The sequence below is a fragment of the Gobio gobio genome, assembly GCF_949357685.1.
Source record: "Gobio gobio genome assembly, chromosome: 21".
NCBI lineage: Eukaryota > Metazoa > Chordata > Actinopteri > Cypriniformes > Gobionidae > Gobio > Gobio gobio.
This window is the reverse complement of record NC_137117.1, coordinates 41,009,455-41,034,453: the sequence shown is the minus strand read 5'-3', so window position 1 is coordinate 41,034,453 and position 24,999 is coordinate 41,009,455. Positions and strand designations below refer to the sequence as shown.

The 24,999-nt window shown below is 39.6% G+C and overlaps 1 protein-coding gene across 1 annotated transcript; it reads right to left on the bottom strand.

The window, feature by feature from the left end:
- LOC307118211 (uncharacterized protein) lies at window positions 1–24,442 on the bottom strand. The gene is made up of 21 exons (XM_079803748.1): window positions 24,163–24,442; window positions 23,988–24,080; window positions 23,322–23,451; window positions 23,116–23,243; window positions 22,720–22,986; window positions 22,536–22,631; window positions 22,079–22,199; window positions 15,932–16,059; window positions 15,478–15,744; window positions 15,303–15,395; window positions 15,032–15,161; window positions 14,820–14,947; window positions 14,418–14,690; window positions 14,218–14,313; window positions 14,013–14,133; window positions 8,596–8,697; window positions 8,282–8,466; window positions 8,015–8,169; window positions 1,067–1,309; window positions 524–686; window positions 1–370 (listed from the first exon to the last, which is right to left on the bottom strand). The coding sequence occupies exons 1-21, from the start codon at window positions 24,391–24,393 to the stop codon at window positions 284–286; spliced, it is 3,237 nt and encodes a 1,078-aa protein (XP_079659874.1). The 5' UTR covers window positions 24,394–24,442; the 3' UTR covers window positions 1–283.
- Window positions 24,443–24,999: the final 557 nt, after the last annotated feature.

Genomic DNA, 24,999 nt, shown 5'->3' with positions numbered 1-24,999 from the left:
GCATTGTCTTTATTTTTGTGCCAAATTATAGAGAGTAGTATCAAAAAGAGAGTATCAGTGATACAATCATTAACTACAACCATCACTAATAAGATGCTTATTTTTTCAATTAAAAGAGAAAAGAAAAACAAAACGTTTTAATCATTGGTTACATTATTCATTGATTAGATTAGAAGCCCCGCCCTCAAAAATGTATGGTTTACTGATTTGAATAACACTTGCTCTATAAGGTCAAAATGATCTTTCTGCCAGCATTCATCTTTCATCCTGCAATGATGTTCATCTAGCTCTCGTAAAAACCCATGGAGATGGCTGCAGAGTGATGGTAGTCCAAAGATCTGTGCCTACGCCTCATTCTAGGGTTGCATGACTGAGGATGACAAACATTAAGCATTACTTGATTACATGATTTTTGCAATGCATTCTAAAACAACAACTGAATCATAATATATCCAATTTGCTTGAAGGTTACTGTCAAAGCAATGCAAGGGATGGATCAACACGAATGCTATGGATATGTTACCTGTGCACATCTTCCATTCTGCACCAGGCAGAGGCGAACCTGACAGTGCAAAAAAATGTGATCAGAAACTCCTGTGAAGGTGAACATCCTGAAGGAGAAACGGCTTGTTGTGTCAATGCCATTCTGTAGAACCTCCACTTGTCTATCCTCAGGGTTGGGGCATCTAGAAAAAGAAGAAATTAGTTCTATAAAGACATTTCATGAAGCCTATAACGCTTCAAGTGCTCCAAAAACCACACAATTAATACAAAATAGCAAGCAGAACGGTCTAAGGATGTTTTGCTTAGTTTTCTGCCAGCTGTACATGATCATTAATTTTAGAGCAAGTGATGCATTGTTCCCTGAAAATGTGATTCCTGTGTAAATGCATTTGTCATCTCTGTGCTTCAATGAAAAAGTAAACACACCAATTGACAGTACAGATGTCGCTTTTGTGCTGCCTTTGCATATTAAGATATGATTTCAGAGTGCCTAATTCAATAACACAACACACAAATTATTTCACAGTTTTCCCTTTTTGAGATGACATTAAATGTTACTCACTCTCTAATAATCAGATTCCATCGAATTTGATATCCGCTATCATTAACTGGTGTGGCCCAGCAGTTGTCCAGAATTGTTGCAATCTGACTTCTATCCACTCCTTCCACCTCAACCGCCACGTACATCTGCTGGTTCACCTGCACTTGAATGTTCCCCTCATATGGGCGAGTAAACTGTGCATCCATGTAAGGAATCATGTGGATCTGGTATGCACCCTGGCCAGAAATGTCTACGCTTACCACACTGTGGAACACAATTAAAAAGTTACATTAACTCTTTATTCAGTACTCACACAATGGGAAATCAGCAATGGTCATGACCAAGACATGGCACCAAATTAGCACCGAACACTTAAAGATAAGTACAACTGCACAGTAGGGTTGGGACTAGGGCTCAGAGCCGGTTCAAGGAACAAACAAAAGCTGGAAACGAACAAAATTTTAACAGGAACATAAACAAAATCAAGTTTAATCATTCTGAATAGAAACGATTATTTAAAATTTCCATTAACTGGTAAATAACGTTATTTTATCGTTCTATTTAATATTTTAATTTGGCAGTCTACAAAGGATGAATTCAAATAGTACGGCATATGCAAATGTGACATTGACTCTGTAACGGATGGGCATTCAGCCAGGCAAAGGAACAGGCTGAGAAGAGGATCCACGTGCAGCTAGATTTATTGTTGAAATCCACAAGAGGAACAAAACACTAGGAAACCGGGGTAAGGAGAAAGTTACAGCAAGACAAACACAAGAGAAGACTATATATACACACAAGGAAGACTAGCTTGACAAGATAACAAAGGGCGTGGTAAATGGGAACACCTGGGGAAACTAATCAACACAAAACACTACAAAGAACTACAAACATGGCCACAGGAACGAAAACAGAACACTTTAGCTTAAAAGTTCTGACAGGGACACAAGACAGGAATCATGACAGACACATCCGACGCGAGTGAAATGCTCGCCCTCAGCTGTCAACAAGTATTTAACCCTAACCCTAAGCTAATTAATTACACAATGTGGCGATTAATTAACCGCACATCAAATTTGGCTGAGAAATTACTCACAAAAGATAAATTCATTATGGTGTAAAAAATCTAATAGACATTACAACAAGTAGCTTCAGAAATAAATATTTTTTGGGAGAACTATAACTTTAATGCTTGGTTTTATTTTATGGAAATGTGAAATTATTTTTAATTAAATTATATTCTAAATAAGAAACTAAAACTGCCAATAGGTGGCGGTAAATGTCTAATTGAGTAAGTCATTGAGTCATTCGATTCGTTCAAACGGCTGATTCATTCAGGAGTGAAGTAAATATGAAAATGGTAAATGTTAATGGTTCTCTTTATGGTCCATTGAATCATTGGTTAACTCGATTCGTCCGAAATGCGGATTCAGAAATGTAACGCCACTGTGTATAGAGTCGGAGATGAACAGTTCTTTATATTTGCCTTTATATTTTCGTTGGCAAAACGGAGCAAAACAGACAATATTGTGTCTAAAACATCACAATATTGACTTACTTATTTTATTAAACTGTTGTATAAGATCAGTGTCGTCATCTCATGCTATTCTGGACAGAAAAACAGAACTTGTTAAATGTGAGGGCGTTTTCACACTGGCAGTTTAGTTCAAAATGGGGCATGGTTCACATGAAGAATTGGTAATGTGTGAAAGCTGTCATGCGGACCCAGGTGAGCTGAGCTCAGGGGTACCGAATTCGAGACTGCCTGAAGGAGGTGGTCTTGCGCTTGAACTGTGCCGCGATTCACGTGTGGTTGCCTTGCATCATATTCTTCATCAATAAACTATATGAAATGTAAGATGACCTAAATAAATCAGGGTTGGGGCAAGTGCGTGAAATGTGTTAATAATTTGAATGCGTTATTTTTTACCTTAACTAATTAATCTAATTAACATGTTAAATCGACAGCCCTAATTATGACAATGAATGACAGGTAATGTCCAGCGTGGTGTGTGTTTTGCAGATTAGTGTAGAATTGCTACTATATATGCAGGGATTATTATTATTATTATTAAACACGATGTTGTCATAGTTAGTATACAGTGGCTTTATGTATGGTCAGACACTTGCGCGTCATTATTATTAAGAATACATTAAAATTTTTACACCTCAAGCTCAAATGGAGTTATGAGGTTTTTTTACCACCTGAGTGCATCTGAGGTAGTAAGTTGAGCATTAGGCCTATACGTTTTCATCAACTTACAGGTTACACAGTTTATTGTAGTTATGTGAGCACTCAGTTTTTCCTGTCGTTTAAGACATTTGGCCAAAATCTTGTGTTATACAAGATTAAGTGCTATGCACAGGATGAATTGGCTATAATATGAAAATACATAAAACAGTATTCTTTACAAGCATCGTTTTTGGATAATAAATGCGTTACTTATTCAAAGATCCAGTTCTTTATTTTTACCCTTGCACTGCAAACAAGCAGAGACGTTCTCCAAAATGTGTGCAGCACTTAATTCACGATTGAGGCGGGTTGAGCTACTGTATCCGCTGGAGTTACGAAGTTTAATCACAAGCTCTAGTATACTGATATTTAGTATGCAGTTCTATTCAAGCTCTGGTATAAAGTATAGGATAAAAAAAAGTTACAAAATAGTGTTAATTAACCAGTATTTTTTTTCTAATCAAACCGTTTTCAGAACTTGGCTTTCATGTCTCAACCATAGGAAGAAGTGGCAGGACTGTCACTGGTGACATAAATAGTAAATACCTGATTTAAAGTACTAATTAAAGTACAGATATTTTGATGAAATTTTACTCCAATAAAAGTATTATATTACTACTTGAGTAAAGTACAAAAAGAAAGAAAAGAAAAAAAAGTACCTACGCATAACATAATGTGCATTCTCAAATTCTTTCTGGTGGGTCATGCTGCCCTTTGCCCACTGTGTACTGCAAATACTGTTAGATGTTATAATAAATTGATATGATAAATTATAATGTTTCTATTTTTTTTTTCTTTTTTGTACATTTTCATTTGAAATAAAGTTGCTCCTGTATGAAAATAACAAAATACAGCTGCAAGCAGCCATTATCGGGGACAAGCGCAAAGAAGCAGACAAGACATGCCAAAATGGCTGGCAGTGTTAGATCAACTGCAGCAATGAGCAATTAAAGACCTATTAAGTAGAGTTGGGGTACTCGGACTTGGACTCGGACTCAAGTCCAATTTTGAATGAACTCGGACTTGTCCCGCACTCGGGTGAATTTGTACTCGGACTTGACACGGACTTGGACATTTTGGACTCGGAAAATATCCCGAGTGCAGTCGAGTCCGCGTCATGTGTAACAACAAACCGGCATAAAACGAAGATAAGAAATTAATGAACGCCTCCCCGCCTGTGATTTTACTGCACCACACCGGCAGGAAAGAGGTCTTTGTGTAGAGGTCTTAAATTGACAGCAGCGCAGCCTATAGTGAACACGCTGCCGCTTGTCCTTAAAGGGACAGTTCACCTCTAAAATTATGTCATTATTTACTCACTCTAATTTTGTTCCAAACCTGTATTAATTTCTTCTGTTGAACACAAACAGTTGAATGGTAGCCATTGACATCCATATTATTATTTCCTACAATGGGACCAACTGGTTGGTTTCCGACATTCTCCAAAATATATTTTATGTCCAACAGAAGAAAGAACTTTATTCAGGTGTAAAACAACTTGAGCGTGAGTAATCGATGACAGAATTTTCATTTTTGAGTGAACTATCCCTTTAATGTTAATAAAACAACAAAAGACAAAGAGAAAATCACTCACTCACTAACTCCTGACTAACTTTAGTACATTTAATAAGAATCACTGTACATGTAATACAGTGAAGTTTATTTTATTTTACATTTAAGTGTTTTATTCCATTTCTATATTATTTATTCCCTCTTGAATAATCCTACTTGAGAAAATATATCATTATCGTGAAATAAGATTTTAGTATCGCCCACCCCTAAACATTAGCATTTGGTGATACCAGAGGCATTAAATAATTGAAATACAATAAAACAGGTTCATTTGTGTTTTTCTTGCACTTGTAATAATAAAAGTTCTACATATACCTATGTCCATTCTATTGTTTGAAACCATTTTGATTGGAAACTAGTTGATCTGTTGACAAAATAAAAATGTTAAATGGCAATGGCTAGATGTAATAGTGGTATTTTTTGTTAAATTTTATATTGCCATTGGTTTAATGGGTTGAAAGGTTAAAATATTAATAGAAGATAAAAATGTACAATAGCAATTTCTAATCTTTTTTCAATGTAATTACACTCTGGACTTGGGCGGACTCGACTCGGATTCGGCCGATAAGAACTCGGACTTGAGTCCAACTCGGCCCCTTTTGGACTCGGACTTGGTTGTTTAAGACTTGGACTTGACTCGAACTCGACAAAGGTGGACTTGGACCCAACACTACTATTAAGGTGATTTTAGGCAAAATAGCAGTAAAATGATAAATACAGTCAATAATAATGATTTAATGATTTATCACTTTCAACCAATAGGTAGCATAGTTACGAAATTGATGTGGTGTGGTCAGAATAAGGGAACAATGACACATGCAAAGTTTGGTGTCAATATATCAAAGCAGGGTGTCAATATAGTGTCAATATGTCATTGCAGAGATTTAGCCTCAAGATGCCTTTTCATTATAAATATGGACCACATGGCGGTGCGATTTTGAAACCTTTTAAGTACCTTAAAGGCATGGTGCTGATGGCACATACCAAGTTTCGTAATGATACACCAATTCATTTGTAAAGCATAGCATTTTATATCATAATACTGCATTGTAGTCACTGTGAATTTCATGTTTTGTTCTATTATAGCGCCCCCAAGTTGCACAATCATACCATTTTTTTGATGTGTCCTCGAAGTGAGCCCATACATGTCTATGTCAATTTTGGTGAAAATATTGCATTTCGTTTTGGAGTTATATACATTTATATGAAAAAACACATGAAAAATGACTGACACCTGACTTTGATTGGATTTTACACCCCCTTACTATCAATATTTTGACATTCGAACTTCTGACGCTGGTTTGGTCTCAATCGGACTAGCAGTTTCGAAGATATCAGCTAATGTTTTTAAAGCATTAAATTGCAACGCTGCACAAGCCATATGCCGAAACCTAGCAAGTCTGGTATCATTGGACTCGGCGAGGATTCAGGAGACAAAAAAAGTTACTCCCATGAAAATAAGTCAATTATACCCAAAGTTATAAGCATTTGGGAGAAAAAAAATATCCAATAGGTGGCGCTGTTTCGAAACTTCTTGGGTTCATTCAGGGCATCGTGCTGATGACCCATACAGAGTTTCGTAACAATCCGTTCATAAAATACAGCATTTTAGCACATAATTCAAAATGGCCGACAACCAAAATGGCTGATATGGTAAAATTGGATATCAGACGACTCGGCATGTCGTCCAGAATTTAACGAGACCACTTTTATGATTGGACAAACGGTTCAGAAGTTATAAGCAAAAACAGCCATTTTTTATATCTCCGGCCCAGTAGGGGGCGCTGCGCCGAGACGCTGCATGTTGCCTCAGGTCATGCTTGTGATGACTTGTGATGAGATATAGTCTTAAGCGTATTTTCGCAAGCGTTACGTAAAATTTGTTTGCGTGTTTATCGAAAACGATGTGTTATTAGCATAAACATGAGTCAAACTTTGGACAGGTGGTGGTGCTAGAGGGATTGAGTTAGAGACTCCAGACTATCCTCTATGAGTGTGCCAAATTTCATAACTTTCCCGCAAGCTGTTCTATGGGCTGCCATAGACTCAAGAGTGGAAGAAGAAGAAGAAGCAGAAGAAGAAGAATAATAATAGGAACGCTAAAAGTTTCAATAGGTGCCTTCGCACCTTCGTTGCTTGGCCCCTAATTACAAAATATGTATCCCTAATTTTATATCACATCACAGGGAATACAAACCTGCAATAATGAATACATTTAACTGTCCCCAGACTTTATAAGGTCTATATTGAAAATGCGTAGGCCAAAACTAAGACTTTATTAAGCATTGTCTTCTCTTCCGGTTTTGTTTGAATCCGCATTCACGACTTAATAAAGTCTTAGTTTTTGTTATTTTTGGACCAAAATGTATTGTCGACGCTTCAAAAGAGTCTAACTAACCAAACGATGTCACATATGGACTACTTTGATGATGTTTTCATTACCTTTCTGGACGTGGACAGCAAAGTGTGCTTACACTTACATTCAAAGGACTGAAAGCCCTCGGACTAAATCTAAAATACCTTAAACTGTGTTCCGAGGATGAACGGAGGTCTTACGGGTGTGGAACAACATTGGGGTGAGTCATTAATGGAAGAAATTTCATTTTTGGGTGAACTAACCCTTTAAGTCCATAGAAAACTAGGCTATATCACTAAATCATTCCCATTCAGAGTAACCCACCTTTTCTATTGTTTTATTTATGTTATGGCATAATGAACATGTGTAATAATCTAAAATATTGGCTAGTCCTGTAGAGTAAAAAGCAAGCACACTTAATGCACTGCCATCACTATTATATTTCCCTCTAACAGAAGTCAAATAGCTGGAACATTAAGCATGTATATGATAAATAATTAGCTGACATTACATGTTATAATCTATATAATTATTGCTATTATTATTACCAATAAATTATATCATCATTTACAAGTGAAAATGTAACAATTCTAGCCTTAGAGAGCAATGGTGCCAACTGCCCCTTTGCACCATCTGGTGGGGATTTCGAGAACGAGTGTCAAACGTGACTGGGTGATGCCGTGGCCCTGTGGCCATTTTGGTTGACTACCTACTGTTGCAGGGTTGTATGTTGCAGGAAGAATTGCAGAAAATGTATGGTACATTAGCAAAATCATAGCAATTACAAAACTTTATATTCAGTTCCTACCCATGTTCAACTGCAATATCCATGGGCATAGAGAGGGTCTGGATCAGAGGGTACGCACAAGAAAATGCAATGTTTATCCATCTTCTTCTTGTAATAACACCCTCTGGCAAGTTAGAATGAATGGAGTTTTGGTAGATGAAGTGAGTGCCATTGCTCTGTGAGGACATTAACAAATATCAATCTCAAGTCAGTTTACTAATCGTCACAAATATTTATAGATCATCAATAGTAGCACTGGTGAGAAAAAGATAATGAACCAAGCATTACCGATAGAGTGGTACCACAGACTTGGCCTTCATTGTCAAAATGAAACAGAACTCTGCCATCTTCAACCGTCGCTGTGCAGCTGGGATCGTTTAGGTGCAGGATCTCGGAAGGAAAATCGGCTTCAAAGAGCTGGCAACGGGATAGAGACATGGTCCCAGTGCTGCTGGCACAGACCTCCGTGGAATCTAAGCAGAAAGGAGATCCAGTGTCACTTTTTGTATCACTCATATTATCTTGGATTACCATCTGCAGTAGATTCAAATTATTTGCAGTGTAGTATTATCTACTACAGCTGTAACAGTTGTAACACCTACCAAAGGTTTCAGGATGAGGTCTTTGTCCTTCCATGCAATCACAGCCATAGGAATCTCTAAAATTGCAAATCTCATTGCTAGTGCAGCCTAAAGTCTCACAAACTACATGAAAAGAGAGTGAAAGTCAAAATATCATAGCAGATAAGGTAAACAAGTCAGTATGCACAGATCCTAGGCCATGGGATTAAAAGTGTGGTCACCCTGCTCCTGGATAGTATTGGAGAGAAACTCTGCAGGAACGAGTGCTAATTAAATATGCTTGAACCAGTTAATCAAGGTTACCTTTCAGTCAGTACACTATGAGTTATGTCAGTGACTGATGGAATTGGGGTTTCACTTAGAAGCCTATCACCTTCGAGTTCTACAAGACGAGCCAATGGCATGACAATGCCATGGGTCTGCGGAATTTACATAGCGCAACTCCGCCCCACCTCGTGGGTACATAAGGAGCTGTGCGTGCAATCTTGCATTCTGTTTCTGCTTCGGAGCCCTTCTGAGCTTCCCTCTGCAAGTAAGACGAGCGACTCTTCAGCGGTGTCGGGGTTACGGCGCGTTCCTGCTGCTGATCGGAGCAGTTATCTATCACAGAGTGTGCGTGTTCTCCCTGGACGCTTCGGCGCTGCTGCAGAGTTTTTCCCTCTTCTAAAAGAGCTACATGGGCACATCTTTTTCAAAATGTCTCGTCCGTGTTTTTCTGGGTGCGGTCGCGTCATTCATCCGGCTGACAGCCACGAGTGCTGTCTAGTGTGTTTGGGCTTTATTCACGCTGAGGCAGCGCTCGTGGATGAGTCATGTTTTCACTGCGGGAACATGATGATCGTGATGCTTAGATCGAGACTCAATGACCTCAGAACAGGTAGAGTCCCCTCTGTCATACCGCAATCTAGTTTCTCTTCGCAAGGATCTACTTTGGCTGATGGACAGGTTGATCTGAGGGTTGTGGTGTGGGACATCCCGACGAGTATTCCTCTGGCCACACCCCCTCTACATCGCAAGCTGGTGAGCTTCCAATAGAGATGGCTGGTCCCTCACATCAAGGACTCAGCGTTTCATTCGGGGCTCCAGTGGATGATATGATGTCGATCGCCTCATCAAAAGGCTGAGTCCTCTGGAGATGAAGGTTCCCAGTGTACCTTGGTATTGGTGTTGAGCCTAGCCCCTCGTTCATGCTAATCTCGAGCTTAGGTCAGAGCAGGACGCTGTAAAACAGCCGTTGTGGTGAGATTAGATTGGGACCCCATTCCGTCAGTCACTGATGTAACTCGTATTGTACTGACTGTCTCGGTTACATATGTACAGTGTTGGGAATAACGGCGTTACAGATAAACGGCGTTACTAACGGAATTATTTTTTTCAGTAACGAGTAATCAAACGAATTACTGTTCCTCCCGTTACAACGCCGTTAGCGTTACTGAGGGAAAAAATGCGGCGTTAGTCGCGTTACTATAATTGAGCTCACTGAAGCGCTTTTCATCCGAACAGGCTCTCTGTCAGTCGGACCTGCAATGTGTGTGTGTGTGTGTGTGTGTGTGTGTGTGTGCGCGTGCGCGCGCACCAGCCATGCGTGTTGGGGGTGGGTGCGGTGGTGCACATAACTGATGATGATTGGTGGGTGGGAGACAAGGTTGAAGTTGATAGGTTGAGTTCACACCTATTTTTTTTCACGGTCTATGGTTCACACACACACACACACACGCACGCACGCACACACACACACACACTCACACACACACACACACACACACATTCAGCGATAGTCCAACGACTTCAAAGGTAGCTTTCGCAAATTGGAAGTATAAGCGCTACTTTTCCCTCGTTGAGGTGAAAGGTAAGAATATTTAAGTAATGTGCAACTTATGCCCAGGAAGAAAGAGTCTCTCCACGCCGGTGGCAAGTGATTCTGAAGCTCCTCACATCATCATATGCCACAAAATTAGTGGCTAAAAACCCAGGTGATAACGTGAGCTCCACTACCACAGGAAAGTATAGTACTGATAATATTTACACAATATTTACACTATAGTAGGCCTACTGATAATATTTACAATAATGCATTGAATTTGATAGGTGTCTCTCACATTGTCCCACAGCAACATTACAATAGTGCACATTAATGTACAATGTTTTATAATAATAATTTATTCTATTTAGTGCCCAATTCATTCATTTAACATATCTAATATTGGGGGCATCCAAATTATTTGACATATTTGAACATTTGAAAGAAAAAAAAAGTAACGCAGTAATTACTTTCCCTGGTAATTAGTTACTTTTATAATGATGTAACTCAGTTACTAACTCAGTTACTATTTGTAAGAAGTAACTAGTAACTATAACTAATTACTTTTTTAAAGTAACGTGCCCAACACTGCATATGTAACCCTCGTTCCCTGAAGGAATGGAACGGAGACGTTATGTCCCCATGCCACAGCCGATGTACTGCTGGTACAGCCGGGGTGCTCAGCCTCGGCTCCTCAGCAGGTAAACAATGCGATATTGCATGCGCAGCTCCTTATATAACCACGAGGTGGGGCGGAGTTGCACCATGCAAATTCCGCAGACACATGGCATTGTCATGCCATTGGCTCGTTTTGTAGAACTCGAAGGATATTCTAAGCGAAACCCCCATTCCCAGTCTCTGTTCCCTTCCTTCAGGAAATGAGGGTTACATATGTAACCAAGACGTTTTCAGGATTATTAACAATTAACTTACAGCAAAGTGTTTTGGAGCAAGGTTGGAATCTCTATGGTCCCCCAGGAGCAGGGTTTGACACACATGATTAAGATGATAATGCTTATGAGTGACTTCCAGATGGTCAGGAAACCATTGCAACAATACATTCTTTTCCTATTAAAACTACCTCTCTAACAGGAAATACACATATGCAAATTTCAGAAAACTCCTGAAGATCTAAATTAGCTGGCTCAGTTGTGTTTGATTGATCACTCCTGACTTCAAATCTCATGTAATATTTTGGTTGCATTTTTTAGTTAATAAATAGGTAATAGGCCATGAAAAAAATTGTAATATCATGTAATATCGGGATAATGATTTATTAAATCACAGGCCCCTGAATCTTATCAAATCGTATTGTTGCATGTTTTGAAGTATCGTAACGCTGACTAATCAATGTCATATCATATTGTGATGAAACGTATGATTTACATGCCAAACTATGACCTGCACAAAAATCTAGGGCCTGGTGAATAAACGTTGCACAAGGACAAAAAAGTGAAATTTACACATTGTTCATTCCTCTGTTGATCAGTGCAATAAAGTTCTTAATTATTTAATTAACGGTTAACCTCAGGATTAACTGAGAGGCTAATATTAGCATAGATGCCATTCTTCTTATGATGTAACGAGTACACCAGGTGTTATGGGAAGTGTTCCCAGATCCGGCTGGCCTAATTTATGCAGCCTAACAGCCCAAATCATGTTACATGATTTGAATTATAGAAACTGATAATGTGTTATGTGTATGCAAGGTTAAAGAGATGTGTTTTTAGTCTGCTTCCCGAACAATGCTAGGAAGACTGTTCCAGATAGGTGCTAAATAGGAAAAGGATCAACCGCCTGCAGTTGATTTTGATATTGTAGGTATTATCAACTGACCAGAATTGAGATCACAATAGACGTGAATGGCTAAGCGTTAAGCGTTAAGAACTCGCTCAAATACTGGGGTTAAAAACTAAACCATTCAGTGCTTTGTAAGTAATTAGCAAGATTTTAAAACATATATAATGTTTAATAGGGAGCCAATGCAGTGTTGACAGAACCGGCCTAATATGGTCATACTTCCTGGTTCTAGTAAGAACTCGAGTTGCTGCGTTTTGGACCAGCTGGAGTTTATTTATTGAGCATGCAGGGCAACCACCCAGTAGAGCATTAAAATAATCTAGGCTTGAGGTCATGAACGAATTAACAAAATTGTCCGCATTTGTCATTGAGTTCAAATGTCATAATTTAGATATACTTTTAAGACGGAAGAATGTGGTTTTCAAATTAACAGGAAACGTGGCTTACAAATGAAGATTGGTATCATAGACCCAGGTTCCTCACTGACGACGAAGACTTGAGCAGCCATCAAGTGTTAGACAGTATTCTAGGTTGTGCAGAATTTTTCAGTCCAATAATTAGAATTAGAATTAAGTAGTAGGAAATTACTAGTCATTCAATTTTATATATCAGTTATACAATGCGTTCATTTTGTGAGTTGGTAAGTTTCGTTGGGGCACGCAGAAATATAGAGCGAAGTATCATCAGCGTTCAGCTAAAAGTATACTGCACAGCGTATGTGCACAGTTGAACGTGCAGCCTTGCAAAGAATACTTCTTTTGACTTGTACGCTTACACAGGCGTTCGATGCATGCGCAGTTTTTAGCAATCTCCCGCCACGAAATACTGCAAAAAAATTTTTATGTGCGTGTAACAAAGTAAGTGTGGTTACAAAAATCCGGCGGTGCGCGTTCAGTACGTGCATACTCTTCTGAAAGTATACTTTGGACTTAACAGTGAAAAGATAACGCCATGTTTCCAAATGATAACTCCCAAGGGTAGCAATCTACGGTTCAATAATAGCCAGCTTAAAAGTTTTCGGAACGTATCCTAATGACAAAGATGAATTAATGATTTGAAGAAGTAGATCTATGACCTCTGGAAGCATCTCTTTCAGTAGCTTAGTCGGTATAGGATCTAACATACATGTTGTTGATTTAGATGGTTTAACAAGTTTAGACCATTCTTCCTCTGCTTGTGTGCTCACCCAGAATTCTCCATGCCAACATTACACCGTTCTCACAGTTGCACTGACTTCCCATTCTTGCTAGAATTGATTCTCATTTTAACATAAAAAGCATTACATTGGATGGAACCAGTGTATCTTTGTGATCTCAATTGTCCATACACTACACTCTGCTAAAACTCTCTCTCTTCATCAGCTTGCATGTAAACTTAAGACCATGGAGGAAAGAGCCTTTTCAATAAACTCCAAACCTTGGAACATTTTTAAAAAGTTGATTAAGACATATTTAAGGTTGTTTTTAACTAGCTCTTTTTATCCTTGTTGCTTTTTTTCTTTTGTCTGTGCAATGTATTGGCTGTATTTATACCCTCTGTTCTCTCGGTTCAGTGTCTGGTATTGTTGTTGCATTATTGTGTGGTTTTTCCATTCCCTACTGTGTTTTACCTGTGCTTGAAAGCGTTTTCTTTTATTTTTCCTTTTAATAAATGAATTGCTGCGACTAGATCCTCTCGTCCTCTCTTTGTTCAAACACACCATGACAACATGCAATTTTTCCATACACATATTTACTATGACTCTGTCTTATCCCTAATGGATCCAACCTCTGCCTCAGCCTCTACTTTGAAAAAACTATGCTACTCTACAGATAAAAAGGGAAGGAAATTACCATACCATCATGAATATGAAAACCCCATTGACCATTAACATTGACATTGCTGTTGGATGACAATTCAGAAGCTCTCAGTAAGGAAATAGAAAATGAGTGTGCAGAGTCCACTGTGTCGTAGAGAGCCTGAATAAAAAAGACATGCACTGTAATTTGGCAGTTTGTAAACCATTTTTTTATTTTTTTAAATGCAAAAATACTGAGTCTTACTAGCCAATGTTGACTTGTTGCTGCAATGTTTCCATAGTTGAACAGGACAAAGGTGTGGTCAACATCGGACACTAAAACAACTTGAAAAGTAACCACCTTCAAAATACCAATAGACAGCATTCAGAACATGTCAAAAACAAATACACAGCACTGGACAATAAACATAGATAAAGTACTAACGGTTAAAGATTAGGTCTTACCCCTTCACCAGAGGAGTATGGCACACTGTCCCAGGTAGCCACAAAGGCTGATGTAGTAGTAAAAGCAAACAGAAGGTTTGGGAAGTATTGATTAACAGCTGCAGTGACTTGTGCCAGTACAGCACTTCGTGTATCCTCTCTATAGGAGATAGTTCCTCCACGTCTATTGTCAAGGCGAGTCCAAAGAGGAGCAATTATGTCTCTTCCAGAATTCAGAATGGGGATGTAGGAAGACAGTGGCTCGGTAAACGTTAGATGGCCATTGTTATTCACCTAAAAGTGAAGAAAAATATTTGTGTGTTTGTGTTTTAAAGAACATATATTTCCCTATACTTTAAAAAGTATTTGAAAGAATTTTGAAGAAACGGGGGGTGTGGTGTGTGTGTGGGGGGGGGGGATTACATAGATCTGATTGTATGTGCGTCCAAAGTATTGTAAAGGCTGCTGCAAATTAATGGCTGCAGAGCTTCCATCAACAGCAGGGGGGTTCACTATTTCTCCTCTCTCAAAAGGTAGGAAAAATGCTGGCACTAGGAAAAGTATAAGTGACAAGGAATTTAGTTCTGTTAAAGAAGCATAAGCTCACAAATGTTACCATTTGAACATTGGCTTACAGTTCGGTGAGCCATCAACATGGAAAGCCCAGCGACCATTCACATTGATATTGCTGCTGGATGAGAGTTCTGGGGCACTGGTTACTGGAATTGTGAAAGAATTGACAGAATCCGCTGTGTTGTAACCCGCCTGTAGAAATAGACAGAAATATTAAAAGCCTTAATCTTTTCTAAATAGAGCTTTCTTTTTCTAGTACAGAAAGTTTTGAAGTAAGGGGAAAATTGTAATTAATTTCTCCAATTTGTAAAATGCTGTAGGACCTGTACTCACCAACCAAGTTTGTCTTTGAGAAATATTGCCATAGTTGATCAGGATGAAAGAGCGATGAACACTGGAGACTAAAACCACTTGGAGAGTGGCAACCTTGGTATCACCAATAAACAGTATTCATAACTTTCAAAAGAAAACAAAATGCAGTAATTGATAATCATAGATAAGTTCTTACCCCTCCCCCATTAAAGTATGGCACGCTGTCCCATGTGGCGACAAAAGCTGAAGTGGCAGCAAAAGGTATGTTTGGGAAGTATTGTCTAACAGCTGCAGTGACTTGTGCCAGTACAGCACTGCTTGTATCCTCTCTATAGGAGATAGTTCCTCCACGTCTATTGTCAAGGTCAGTCCACAGAGTAGCAATGATGTCAACGTTAGGGTTCTGAATTGGAACGAAGTTAGACATTGCCCCTGAAAATGTAATGTAGCCATTGTTGTTCACCTAAAATCGAGAGAGAGAGAAAAAAAAGTTGACCATTTGACAAAATTAAATATGGAAAATATTGCACACTGCTAAATAAAATTAATCTATAAGATATCAATATCAATTACTGTATATGCTAAGAATGTTCATAATCATCATTGATGCATAAATAAATCTGCAACCAATGAAATAGTTGAATACTCACAAAGATCTGACTGTGTGTACGTCCAAAGTATTTGAAAGGCTGCTGCAAGGAAATAGCTGGAGAGCTTCCATCATCAACAACAGGGCTTAGTGTGTCTCCACTTCCAAAAGGCAGGAAATGAGCTGGCACTAAAAACAGTGTAAATTACATTACATTAATACACAGTAAAATCCCCAGAGTTAAATTAACACTGCTCAGAGAACATTTGGTCCCACTCTACAGAGTGTTAAAGTAACACTGAATCAGTGTTAAAGTTAATGAGATAATTGAGAGATTAATTAAGTGATGATTGGCCATTAGTGATGAACACCTGATGATAATGAGTAGAATCACTGAAGGAAAGAGAAAAAGAAAAACACAAGAACTACGACTGACTATAAAAAAGACATTAAATCTCTGAAGATCTCAGCAGAGGAGGATTAAACAACTCCACAAACAGCATTACCAGCTTCACACATTACTAACCAGACTGACTTTATTTCTGTCAGACGTCTCTTATTGAGAATTAACAGATTTTTTGTTTGATTCTGTTGTGAAAATTGTTAGTTTTTAATGTGACCATCATGGTGATCAGTGTTTTCTTTAGTTGGGCAGTTTGATGACGTTTTAACGTTAGTGTTTCTCTGGCTGCTGTAACTGAGTTTGTTATGGCAAGAAAAGCAAGAGTAAACACAATCAGATGCTGTCGGCTGCTCGATGTCGAGAATATGATCATTGTATAATGATTTAATTCATTGATGTTACGACTGAGTATGAGCAATATCCTATTAACTTTTTTTATTGTGATTTTAGAGAAGATCCAACACTGTTTTAATCAGAAAAGCTGAATAAGTTTTGAAATCGATTGTACACTAATCACTTCTAACTCCTGCGAGATGAACTCACACACAGACATCAAGAATCTGCCTATGAATCTCAACAATGGTGACATGCCACAATGCATTCTGGGATCCATAGATGAGTTTTGCGTGATGCACCCAGAATGCATTGTGGCATGTCACCATTGTTAAGATTCATAGGCTGATTCTTGATGTCTATGTGTGAGTAAAACTCGCAGGAGTTAGAAGTGCTTATTGTGTGATGTGTTAGTAAACCGCAGTACAAATTTTATGTAATAATGTTTTGATAATTGTTTAGTTTCTCTGATGATAACATTGCTGGATCTTCTGCCCTAGAATCACAAGACTCCTATAATCAATGACTTTCAGGGGATCATCAAAAAAGGCACTATATGATGATAACAACTGTATCATAAACAACAAGCGTCAAGATTTTCTTGCCATTTTCACCGTAACGAACAGTTACAGCAGCCAGAGAAAATCTTATGATAGCAAGTCAAGGGTCAAGAGACCAATTAAAGCAAACACTAATCACAATAATGGTAACTTCAAACAACTTTAATTTTCAATAAAACATCAACATCTAAACCTCAATAAGAGCTTCTGTAGTCGTCTGATAGAAATAAAGTCTGTCTGGTTAGTAATGTGTGAAGCTGGTAATGCTGTTTGTGGAGTTGTTTAATCCTCCTCTGCTGAGATCTTCAGAGATTGAATGTCTTTTTAATAGTCAGTCGTAGTTCTTGTGTTTTTCTTTTTCTCTTTCCTTCAGTGATTCTACTCATTATCATCAGGTGTTCACCACTAATGGTCAATTATCACTTAATTAATCTCTCAATTATCTCATTAACTTTAACACTGATTCAGTGTTACTTTAACACTCTGTAGAGTGGGACCATATGTTCTCTGAGCAGTGTTAATTTAACTCTGGGGATTTTACTGTGTAAGACTCTTTAAATAAACAAGTACAAATTAAATGTGCAAGTCCAAAATATAAATAAAAATTCAGTCCAAACAAATTCATTAAAACTCATGCAACTTCTGGTCATTCGATTTTCTACTAAAATGGAAACAAAACGAAAAAAAAAAAAAACTAAGAGATGTCTCTATTTTTGGTTTACGGGTAGTAATTTTTTTTTTTTTGCATATGTGGCATATGATAAAGGCCCCTTTAATCAACCCTCCCCAGTCTTCTGTACCACATGGTATATGCGGCAACAGAAAGGTCAATTAATTTCCAATTAGAAAGACATGGCAGGCGAGCCAAGCTTGTTCCCAGGAATCACGTATTATTCCCTGTGTAAAAAAATGTTTCACGGCTGATGCATATTATTTATGTCATGGTTGAGTGACTAAAGAAAAGCGCATGATGAAGAAGAATTACAATTGTTCAATATTCCACAAGGTAAATACAAACAGAGGTCCAACACAATGCATATACTGATGAGACCCGACCAAGACACTCAGGCTGAACTGAAGTTAAATCGAAAACAGAGTCTGGCGGCGTGACAGAACGCCCCCTCCCGGAAGGCACGTCCTCGAGATGAGACGAGGTGAGGAGGATGAGGAGATGGCGCAGGGATGGTGAAGGGGCAGGCGAAGGGTAGGCGAAACCGGCAGATGATACAGGAGGTGGTTTCTGGAGGAGGACGACTGACCAAGAGGAGGTGGAACTGAAGGGAGATGGTGGTGAGAGCCAGGAAAGAGCCTTGAGCAGGGAGCCTTGAGCAAATGGGCTTGCCATTTTTCCCTGTGTAAGTCTTGGAATAAACCTTATTCAGCGCGCGTTTCCAATTCCCCAGTGTTGGATTATGCCAACGTGCTGGGGACGCGTGAGGCTGGCTATGGGACGATGCCTCGGGTGGAGGATGTTCTCGCGAGCTATCTTTCTCCCGACGCTACGTCGTCCCTGAAAGCCCCGGTACTGCCCATTAAACCCTGTCGGGACACTTCATCTCTGGTAGGCAGAGCTTATATGGCGGCTGGGCGAGCTGGTTGTTCCCTGCACACGTTATCCATTCTGCAGGCCTACCAGGCTGACCTCCTTAGATATCTCAATGAGGGCGAGGGTCCCTCTCCGGAGGATGTGGTTGAGCTTCGTAAGGCTGCTGACTTGTCTCTCTGCATCACCAAGGAGACGGCCCATGCCATCGGCTGCTCCATGGCTTCTATGGTGACTGTGGAGAGACACTTATGGCTGAATTTGTCAGGGATGAAGGAGAAAACCTTTCTCCTGGATGCCCCAATTTTGCCTTCTGGTCTGTTCGGCGACAGATTTCAGGAGGCGAAAAAACAGTCAGCAACTTTCAAGCAATATATCCCTCGCCGCTGTAGATCAGGAAAGGCTGCCTCCAGTGGGCAGCCTCAGCAGTCCACCAGCTCCTCGCACCGGCAGGTGCAAAAGGAGAGTGTCACTTCTAGAGCTCCTCCTCTGCCATCACAGACGCTTCGGGCCACATCGGTTCCCCACAAGCGCACGTTGCACCAGCCACCTCTAGTAAGACCTGCGGCTGGGCAGCATCCGCGTCCGCACACCCACTTGACTATGAAATAGTTCAAGTCTTGGAGCGGGTCTGCCGAAAAGGGATCAGTCTGCTACTAGTAGCACCCCATTGGCAGACCTGAGTATGGTTCTCGGACATCATAGCTCTGCTGTCAGGTCCCTCTGAGGAGGGATCTGCTGTCCCAGGCGGGGAGCACAATATTCCACCCCCACTCGGAAAGATGGAAGCTGTGGGTCTGGCCCCTGAGGGGGCCCGGTACCTAGAAGCTGGCCTGGTCTCCAAGATCATTTCTCTGCGGGTCATAACCCGTCCATGCTCAAGGTGTACATGGCTGCCATTGTAGCTTTCCATGCGCCTGTGAGTGATGGGCCTCTGGGGAAGCACCATCTGGTTGTACAGTTCCTCTGTGGGGCTCAGAGGATGACACCTGCAACTTGCTCCAGAGTTTCGACCTTCAACGTGAGGGCTCATTCAACCAGGGGCATGGTCTCCTCGGTGGCCCTCCTTTCTGGAGTTCCGCTTCATGAGATCGGCGAGGCGGCTGGGTGGGCCACCCCGCACACCTTCATAAGGTTCTATAGCTTCAGGTACGCTGTTGCTAAGGGAGCATCCCCAAAGAGTCGTTAAACGTAGATATATGAGCGACCTGTTTGTGTGCGTGTGTATGTGTGTATGTGGTCTTTCTCTCCGGTACTGGCGCTTTGGAGAAACTGCTTGTGTGTGACTGCTGCCCTTGACGATTTAGTGTGAGTAGATGTGGCCTTTTATCCATAGGAGTTGAATCTAATAGGAGACATGTCAGTATAATTTGACCATCAACGTGTTGTTCTAGGATTATTCACGTGCTGATTACCTGTTGATCTAAAAACGCTGTGTGCGTGCAACTCTGCGTTTGGCTTTGGCTAACTAATGATCACTTGTGTGTATATTCTGATGCTTTCGACAATTCAATGTGAGTAGATGTGTCCTTTTAATCCATAGGAGTAGAATCTAATAGTAGACATGTTAGTATAAAATGTACACCAACGTGTTGTTCTAGGATTATTCCGTGCAGATGACCTGTTGATATGAATGCGCTGTGCGCATGCAACACTGCATTGGCTTCAGCTACCTAATGATTACTCGTGCATGTATACACTGCTGAGTTGAGAGTAACAGCGTTCACGGATGTTCGTACAGAATCGACTGTGTTACAACCCACTTCTGCCTTTCAGTGAAACTGTCACATCTCAGTCAACAAAGTGAACCATAGCGTACTGTTAGGAGGTACGTGAGTATTTTATGAGTTTGTAAGTGTGGAATGTTGTTTTTTTTTTTTTTTTATGGTTTTAATTACAGGTCTTAAATCCTCCCTTTCGGTTCAGCAGCAACCATTTTCTTTTCCCAATAATATTTGAGGTTTATTTGATCAGTTTGTGTTTTGTTTTTTTGGGTGTTTTTTTGGTATTCATTTTGTTGTAAAGTCTTGCTGTTTTATTTACTGGTGTAGGCCTACCACTGTGTGGGAGATCTTATTTTCACATTTGGCTTGCGTTTCATGTATGGTTTGGATATTTTTGGTTTCATCTGATTTGGATTGGTTTGTTTTCTCCCATGTGGTTTGTTATCCAGTTTGATTTACTTTATTCTGAGTGTAATATTTATTATTGTTTTCTTTCATATAATATAATTTAATGGACAACCCAAGTTTACTTTATTTGAGCACTAGATTTCTTATTGGTTTCTCTGTGTGATATTCATTTCATAATTCAATCCTAATTTGTCGTTGTTACAGTACAGAAGGGTCGGAGACAAGACATACAGGTTAGTGAAGCTTTTTAAACAATCCAGAATGTGAATACGGAAGTGCAGGTGAGTGGTGTAGAAGTTATTTGGAGTTTGGTGATGATATCCTGAATGACACAGTCTTTATACTTGCAGGTGTACACGACGAGGGAACACAATGGAGACTTGGAGGTAACAAGGAATGAACGCAAATATCGTTGGGTTGTCCTCTAAGTCAGCATAGAGGTAAATACCTTATACAAACAAGACCGGACAGTGACTGTGTGTGTGAGTGTCTTTTGTACTGTGGGTGATTGCCGTGTTGATGGGATGCAGGTGTGCGTGATTAGTACTCAGAGGAAGGCCTGCGCTGTGATTGTGTAACGTGGGACCCTGGCGTGTCTGTGACATTGGTGAGCAGTGTTTGTTTTGTTCCTCTTTTTTAGTGTTTTTATGTTATCTATTTTTTTTAGTTTGGAGTCGTTGAATTGCTGTGTTGTGTATTTGGTTCGTTTTCATTTTTGCTGTGTTGGTTTGTTTTAATTTATTTTTGTTTATTGAGAACATTTGCTGTCAACCAGGCTATTGCAATAATATCTGTGGAGAAGGATTGTATTTGTAATATTAATCAAATTAACCTTTTATACTCTGGCTTCTAGTTCATTTATTTGAACTACCTGTGTTTAAAAATATCATTGATAGGGTCCTCTATCCCGTAAAGGTGGGGGTGGCGTAGTCAATTTGGTCAACATTCCTAACCGCCATATAGTTGAGGTCACACAAGCTTTGAGAGATCGTTTAACTTGATCTAAACCAGGTTGGATTTATCTGGATTTGTCAACTTTAAACCTACTCTGAAACCGAGTTTGTTCAGCTAGCTTCATGCAACAGGCCTCTGACGCTGTTCACTCAGAAAATAATTTTAACTGTACATTGGGTTCTGTGTTTTATGTTTAAATACAGCATGCTAAAGTGACACAAATGTTTTGTAATTTCACCTCTGAGTATCTTGTTCAAAACAATAATATAACTCGTGGGCTTACAGTTTGGTGAGCCATCAACATGGAAAGACCAGCGACCGATATTACTGCCTGAAGAGAGTTCGGCGACACTGGATGTTGAAATTGTGAAAGAATTGATAGAGTCCACAGTGTAATAGCCAGCCTGTAGGAGTAAACAAAATATTGTATTCTCTGATTCCCATTTAGAATAAAAGAGAAAAGAAAGAAACCATTCTTTCTGCATTCGAAACCAATTCATTAATTCATCCATCCATCGATTCTCTAAATTACTTATACCATATAGGGTCAGGGAAATGCTTTAGCTTATCCCAGTGTCGCCATGGGCAGATCTGTCACAGGGCTAACACATACACACTCTCGCTCACACCTCTGGGGAATTTAGATCGTCAATTTATCTCCATGGCTTTGGATTGTGGGGGAAAACAAAGCACCTAGAGGAACCCAACAAACATTGCAAGAACATGCAAACTCCCCTTACCTGCCAAGGTTGTCCTATTCCTGCAACGTCTCCATAATAGATCAGGATGAATGAGCGATGAACATTGTAGGCTAAAACCACTTGGAAAGAGGCCACCTTCAAAACACCAATAGACAGCATTCAAACCTTCCAAACAAACCAGACGGACCATTCATTGAAAACCAAAGATTACTATAGGCCTTACCCCTCCGCCATTAGAGTATGGCACGCTGTCCCATGTAGCGACAAAAGCTGAAGTAGCAGCAAAAGGTATGTTTGGGAAGTATTGCCTAACAGCTGCAGTGACTTGTGCCAGTACAGCACTGCTTGTATCCTCTCTGTAGGAGATAGTTCCTCCACGTCTATTGTCAAGGCGAGTCCAAAGAGGAGCAATGATGTCTCTTCCGGAATCCAGGGAGGGGTTGTAGGCAGACAGTGGCTCTGTAAACGTTAGATGGCCATTGTTGTTCACCTAAAACTCAAGAAAAATATTGTTTTGTGTGTGTGTTTTAAAGGACATATATTTTATGTATTGAAGTATTTAAGTATTTTTATAGAGAACTTTGTAGAATTTCAAAGGGGGGGTGGGGGTTATGCTTACATAGATCTGATTGTATGTGTGTCCAAAGTATTGTAAAGGCTGCCGCAAGTTAATGGTTGCAGAGCTTCCATCCACAGCAGGGGGGTTCACCATTTCTCCATTCCCAAAAGGTAGGAAAATTGTTGGCACTAGGATAAGTGACAAGGTATTTAGTTCTGCTAAAGAAGCATAAGCTAACAAATGTTACCATTTGAACATTGGCTTACAGTTCGGTGCGCCATCAACATGGAAAGTCCAGCGACCATTCACATTGATATTGCTGCTGGATGAGAGTTCTGGGGCACTGGTTACTGGAATTGTGAAAGAATTGACAGAGTCCGCCGTGTAATAACCAGCCTGTAAGTGTCATGGAACACAAGGAAACACAAAGACGGCAGGCAGAGATGAGGATCCAAAAGCAGGGGAATTTAATAAAAGAACAATCAAAAACAGGAACAAAATAACACTGATCAAAAACAAAGACAATATGGGGAACTGCAGACAGCAGCATACTCAACAACCACTACATTAAACAACGACCGACAGAGAATAACTGAAGCACTGGGGTATATATACACAAGGGAACAAGGCTAACAAGATGTGGTGAATGGGAAACACCTGGGAAAACTAATCAACATGAAAAACTACAAGAACTACACAACTCCACAGGAAACAGGACACAGAAAAGAACACAGACAATGCACAGATAAACATAAAAGTCCCACAAAGTGCCAGACACAGAACAGATGTGACAGTAGAAGTAAACATATTTTTTAAAAGCCTTAATCTTTTCTAAATAGAGCTTTCTTGTTCTAGTACAGAAAGTATTGAAGTAAGAGCAAAATTGTAAATAATTTCTCTAATTTGTAAAATGCTTTAGGACCTGTACTCACCAACCAAGTTTGTCTTGGAGAAATATTGCCATAGTTGAACAGGATGAAAGAACGATGAACACTGGAGACTAAAACCACTTGGAAAGTGGCAAACTAGAAATCACCAATAAACAGTATTCATAACCTTCTAAAGAAAACAAAATGCAGTAATTGATAATCATAGATTAGATCTTACCCCTCCCCCATTAAAGTATGGCACGCTGTCCCATGTAGCGACAAAAGCTGAAGTAGCAGCAAAAGGTATGTTTGGGAAGTATTGTCTAACAGCTGCAGTGACTTGTGCCAGTACAGCACTGCTTGTATCCTCTCTATAGGAGATAGTTCCTCCGTATCTATTGTCAAGGTCAGTCCACAGAGTAGCAATGATGTCAACGTTAGGGTTCTGAATTGGAACGAAGTTAGACATTGCCCCTGAAAATGTAATGTAGCCATTGTTGTTCACCTAAAATCGAGAGAGAGAGAGAGAGAGAGAGAGAGAGAGAGAGAGAGAGAGAGAGAGAGAGAGAGAGAGAGAGAGAGAGAGAGAGAGAGAGAGAGAGAGAGAGAGAGAGAGAGAGAGAGAGAGAGAGAGAGAGAGAAAATAAGTTGACCATTTGATCAAATTAAATATGGAAAATATTGCACACAGCTAAATCGAACTAATCTATAAGAAATATATCAATATCAATTACTGTATATTCTATGAGTTTTCTTTAATCATCATTGATGCATACATAAATCTGCAACCAATTAAATAGTTCAATACTCACAAAGATCTGACTGTGTGTACGTCCAAAGTATTTGAAAGGCTGCTGCAAGGAAATAGCTGGAGAGCTTCCATCATCAACAACAGGGCTTAGTGTGTCTCCACTTCCAAAAGGCAGGAAATGAGCTGGCACTAAAAACAGTGCAAATTACATTACATTATTAAGACTCTTTATAGTACAAATTAAATGTGCAAGTCAAAAGTCAAAATTTAAATTCAGTCCAATCAAATTCATAAAATTTTCTACTTAAACGGAAAAAAACCCCA